The sequence below is a fragment of the Camelina sativa genome, chromosome 3, assembly GCF_030686135.1.
Source record: "Camelina sativa cultivar CO46 ecotype springtype chromosome 3, ASM3068613v1".
NCBI lineage: Eukaryota > Viridiplantae > Streptophyta > Magnoliopsida > Brassicales > Brassicaceae > Camelina > Camelina sativa.
The window spans coordinates 13,044,707-13,050,380 of NC_141882.1; the positions used below are offsets into that span (position 1 = coordinate 13,044,707).

General features: G+C 40.2%; 1 protein-coding gene across 7 annotated transcripts; it reads right to left on the minus strand.

Annotated features, from left to right (window-relative positions):
• LOC104777060 (auxin response factor 6) lies at window positions 1–5,467 on the minus strand. 7 transcript variants are annotated; one of them, XM_010501259.3, is made up of 14 exons: window positions 4,135–5,467; window positions 3,908–4,026; window positions 3,718–3,816; window positions 3,572–3,628; window positions 3,331–3,486; window positions 3,155–3,239; window positions 2,974–3,064; window positions 2,726–2,890; window positions 2,495–2,635; window positions 2,337–2,412; window positions 2,098–2,245; window positions 817–2,012; window positions 548–738; window positions 1–456 (listed from the first exon to the last, which is right to left on the minus strand). In XM_010501259.3, the coding sequence occupies exons 1-14, from the start codon at window positions 4,175–4,177 to the stop codon at window positions 240–242; spliced, it is 2,784 nt and encodes a 927-aa protein (XP_010499561.1). In that variant the 5' UTR covers window positions 4,178–5,467; the 3' UTR covers window positions 1–239. The 7 variants fall into 7 exon arrangements, with proteins under 7 accessions (XP_010499561.1, XP_010499563.1, XP_010499562.1 ...); XM_010501261.3 differs by having other exon boundaries at window positions 2,495–2,617; window positions 4,135–5,463; XM_010501260.3 differs by having other exon boundaries at window positions 3,908–4,020; window positions 4,135–5,276.
• Between the last annotated feature and the right edge of the window lie 207 nt (window positions 5,468–5,674).

Here is a 5,674-nt window from a genome sequence, read left to right on the forward strand (position 1 = left end):
TTGAGTAAAAATATTCATATGATTAAGAAAAAGAAAAAAAGACCAAAAGATCTTATAATTACAGTATTACGACAGAAGGATTATATAGTTTTTTTGTTTCCACAAAGGCAAAGGCACAACTCCCTTTTTTTTTTATAAGTTATAAAGAGAGATTTTTGCTAGTAATTAAACTAAAAGAGGATCTCACTACTAATTTTATAAGATTGAAACTTAACTTGAATGGGGTTTTCTTTATACTTCTAGTAGTTGAATGTACCCCCAACTGATGCGATACCGTTACCGAGATTCCTCGGGTCTGACCTGTTCCCAAAGTCATCACAGTTCCCGTTGCTCGGGAGCTTATCGACATTGTTGGAAGATGGCGCGGAATTGAGAAGCTCAAGGCCTCTTTTACCCATTTGTTGCACTTCTTGTGGTGACAATATCTTAATGCACCACACGCTGCTCACAAACTCCCTGTTGATAAATGATAAATGCGGGTTAGTAAATATGGAAATGGACAAAACAACAAAAGCTGAGCTGTGTGATTAGTAAGTAGTAAACTCACGGCCAAGGGTCATCGCCGAGGAGAAGAACGTCGTTCTCTCGGTCGACAAATACAAGCTGCCAGCCTGATCTCACAGGGTCTTCTAATTGGCCTTCGAGGCCAAACATGCGAGCAAGCTCGCTTCGCAGCTCGTGGTAGCTGCTAAACTTCGATATATCTAACGATCTCCCAAAAGACCCTGACTTGTACACCTGCAAACAAAAAGTATCACTACGTGTACAAAAAAGGAAAACACTTTGGGTAGGAAAAGAACATAACTAAGCTTTTACCTTCACAAAGGTATTAGATTGTGGGTTCTCGGAACCAATGTTTTCTGAGGACTGTAGAAAACCTGATTCATCTATGCAACTGGATGGTGTGGTCATTGCAAGATTACCCGAGAAGTCGTTGTTGAAGTTAGATGATGTGAAGGGTAAAGTCGTGGAGTCGCCACCTTCAATGCCAATGCTTCTAAGGTTTGACATTCCGTTCGGCATCAAAAGAGAAGATGAGTCTATGTTGACTCCGAAGAGAAGATGGCTATGCGGGTCTGAGGCACTTCCTTCTTGCTCGATTGAACACTCTCTACCACCGGGAAATGGAGGCAACGAGACTGCGTTAGGAGGAACGTTGCTTGTGTGGGACTGTCCCAGTTGCTCCATTACGGATTGAGTGTTGTTTCCAGCTCCAGAGTGCTGGAACGATGAATCAACTGCAGGACGCTTTGATGGCCAACCGGATGAAGTCATTGCAGAGTTAGTCCTAGTGAGGTTGAGCAGTTGAGATGACTCGTCTTGAGAGAAGTTACTGAGAAGACTGTGAAGCGGGGAAATAGGATTGTCTCCTCCATTGGTGTCGGAGAAGCTTTGTTGATGACACAGAGAAGCCATGGACTGGAGTGGTGACGTGTTGGACTGAGAAGCAGAACCAAACTGAGACATAGTGGAAACAACAGCAGGACTGGATGCTGACGGATTATGATTATCCACTACTTGCTGCTGCTGCTGCTGCTGCTGTTGAGAAAGTAGATTGTTTGACTGTGACTGAGACTGAGACTGCGACTGGTGGGTTTCAGGAACGCCGAGATACGCCTGTTGCTGCTGATGCTGAGAGAGCTGTTGCTGCTGCTGCTGAGAGAGCTGCTGTTGCTGCTGCTGCTGAGAGAGTTGTTGTTGCTGCTGAGAGAGTTGCTGCTGCAGCATCTGCGGCTGCACTAAAGACGGAGATTGCATTGAGAATCCCGAAGAATTTTGGAACTGAAGAAGTGAAGCAGCAGCTTTTGCGGGATCAATGCCTCTCATGTCTTGAAGTGCAGCTGCAGCCATTGCTTGGTAAACATCGTTTTGCATACCAAGCAAGCCTGACGTATCAAGCCTCGGCTGCATCCACGGGTTTACTCCCATACCTTGAAAGTTTAAAGATTGGAGTCCACGATCCCACATAAGCGGCGAACTCATACTCATACCCATGTCATCTTCTTTAAGGCCTACAAGGAAAGGAAAGGCAACCGAGATTAGAAGATACAAAAGACTCTTGAGAGATGAACCAACAAGTTTTGAATTTTACAATACCATGGAAAGATGGGAGACCAGGAGGCCAAGGACGTTTAAGCCTGAGAGGGAAAGGAGATGGATACATCGGGAATGTCGTTAATGGTTCAATTTCCCACAAGGAAACCCTCGGTTGTCTCTCTCCTGCAGTAGACTCGTCCCACCCAACCTACATTTTGATCAGACTGTGAATGTTACATATGAGAAAGTAAAGATTAATGAATAAAGTTTCACATAAGGTTTGGTTTTGGAGCTAAAACCTTAACGGACCGCCAATGAGAATTAGCCCAACGAGTAGGATCTAGATCACAAATGCCAGTTATTGTACCCATGTACCTGACAATAAACAAAGACAATTGAGGACATTCCAGCTGCAAAAAGCAGAGTAAAAATATAGGAATTCTGATTATTCACCTACCGACGAACACTTGACTCTTCGGTTTCAAACAGCATCCTAAACCGCATGCCAACAGAGACGCGAGTGTGATAAACCGCTTTCACATACTTAGCTAGGGGTATAACGAACTCTGATGGACTCGCCCTGAAGAAAAGCGGATTCCTTTAAACGCGAAATGCAGATCAACACATAAGCACATTCTTGTGCATTCTTATGCATAAGCAGCGCATTATTATGGATCTAAAACCGTACCTTGGGTTATAGAAGATAGTGAACCGGCTGTTTGTGGCGGCAGCATGAGCTGCTGCAGCAAGAAGACCTAAATGCATACTGTCACTTGACAGAACAGATGAAGGCATGACAGTTTGTGGTCGGTTCGCTCGCCTTATACCAAGAAGCAATTGATTCTTATCATTCCTAGAATTATAAAATATTTGAGTTAGTTCCAAGATTCGCAGGTCTCACTTAAAAAAGAACAAATTGAAAGAAACGTTTCTAACCAGATGAAAAGCACAGAGTCACCAGCAACAAGCCTTTTAGCACTCACAAATACGCTCCAACCCGTAGTAAGGAGATGTCTCTTTGGTTGGCCTGAAAGGCGGAAACAAATGCAGAGTACATAAACCTCTTTGTTCTTAGGTTATCAATACAGAGCTTGGATTAATCAAAAAGAAAGCTAACCTCGGAATATATGCCTGAACTTCCATTCGTTATCATGCAGATCCCTCGCCATCAACTCTTGAGCTGGAGGCTGTTGTGAGTAATCCTGAAGAAACAAATAACATTTTCTGGTTAAAGAGGCAACAATAGCTAAGGTTAAAAGTTAAAATTTCATATGAACTAGAGGATGTATTTACCAAGGGAGGGAAAACTTTCTCAGCAGCTCGGCGAGGCACAGAGAAACCTCCATGAGTGCTTGTATCACTAGCTGTCAGAGTTTTACAGAAATAGTTTGTAGGTTGTCTACTCGGGACACCTAATTCCGCCGGAAGGTAAGGATCTTTTTGCTCTTGCTGCATTCAATCAAAGCAAAAAAATTTCAGGACACCGACAAATTCGGCGTAAATGAAGTATAGATTCAGAGGGAAAGTCTCATACCGCATTCAAAGGTTGTAAAGTCATCTGTGCATAGACTTCATCAGTCTCAACATCAGCCTGAAATTATAAGGAAACATGTTATTAATTAACACAGAACAGAACAAAACACTCTGAGAAGTTCTTTTTCATAAAAACAAGCTCCTCACATGCATTGTGACATTGTGAAGCTGACAGATAAGCTGCGGATGCAAGCTTGGATAGTTTGGTATATGAGCATCCACTTCTTTGTTGGTCGAAGCAGCGACCTGAAAAAATGTTCTCAGAAGCTTAAGTAATCTGTAACCAAAAAAGGAAAGATTAGAATCCCAAACCAATAAAGGAAGGAGATAAAAAAACCTGTTCACTGTGACCTTGAGGGAAATACACAACTCTGCTTCCAACAGGAGGTAACGAGACAAGAGGACCAGCACAAGCATGCCAGAGCTCAGAATTAAGAACTCTCTTCTCTCCTGTAACTTTGAATCCAAAACAAAACACACAAAGTTAGTTTAAGTATATCAAGAAACCAAAGAGAGAGAGAGAGAGAGAGAGAGAGAAAGAGGGAAAATTATGAGAAGAAGTACCTTCATGAGGTTGAGGATTAAACCCAGCTGAAGACAATCTCATTTTTTGATAACTTAAAAGCAAACACCAATAACAAAGGAGAAAAAAAAAAAAAAAAAAAACTTGCAAGTTTGTAGTTTTCTTCAAAGATCCAAGATTTCTCAAGATGCCCAAATGTAATTATGAGGAAGGGACACAAAAAGCATAACTTTTTTTAACTGTTTCCCTCCACCTCCCACCCATTCACCAACCAAATCTTTTTCACAATCTAAAAAAAAAAAACCCTAAAAATTATAAAATAACTGTTTTCTTCTAATCTCCTTCACAGAACTGAATCAGCCAAATAAGCTCGCAATCTTGGTCTCACCAACTTCAAAGCCGCTTCTTCGATTCTTCAACTCCTTCATACTTGTAAACTACTCACCCAGTAACAATCCCACTCATAACTCCCATTAAAAATTAAATAAAAAGCTCAAAACTTTAATTGTCCTTTGGTTTTCTCCAGAAAAACCCACCACCGCTAAAAAGCTCAGAAGCCAAGAAAAGGAGAAAAAAAGAAAGAAAACACAGATCTCGAGCTAAATAAAAAAACGACAAGAGGTGGCGTCGTTTCAGATTAAGAACAGAGAGATCTTCTTCTTTCAAGCTTAGCTTGGTCTAACCGATGAGATCCCAAGAGGAGTATGATTGATTAATGGGGGAGGAAGATCAGGAAATGAGAAGTAAGAAAGATATGGGGCATGCACTTGTTCAACTGTTGCAGAACATGGGTACAGTCAGAATAATCAAACCCAACCCCCCCCCCAAAGAAAAAGAAAAAAAAAAGTATAGACAAAGATAGAAAGAAAGAGACGGTTTTTATTTTTTTTTATTTCTTTCGATTTGTAAAGTGATAAAAAACTGAGAAGACTGATTATATTTCCGGTAGCGAAGTACGGGGGCGACGTGGCGGTGCTATTGTTATTGTTATTTGTTTATTCTCTCTTCTGCAAAAAGTTTTTACAAACTTCTCTCTCTCTTATTTGAATCAGGAGAAGAAGAACGACAATGGCAGTTTTAGACCCGAACCCGAACGGAGCGGGTCTTTGATTTTCTGATTAAAACATTTTTAAAGCAACTTGTTTGTGTTTCCGAAAGGACACTTACATTTACTCATTTACCCTTTTTGTTTCTTTTTTATTACAGTTGGGGACTCGTGCCTTTTTTTTTTAAAACAAAAATTGATTTAAAAAACAAAGATTGTGCTTCTCCCGTTGTCAAAAAAAAAAAAAAAAAAATGTGCTTCTCCCGAAATTTTAAGAACTTCGTTGCTATTATAAAAAAAATGTGCTTCATTTATTTATTCTCCCGTCCATGAAAATAAATAAATGAAGAAGTACTATATAGTGGTTTTAATAATACATCCCGTCATATACTACTATTATACTCACACCAAAAAAAAAATATACTACTATTATACATCCCGTCATCCCGTCGTATTTCTTTCTATTTTTATTTTTTTGTATATCATAGTTTTTTTTTGTTAAAGAATCCTTTGTATATCCTAGTCTTATATAAAAA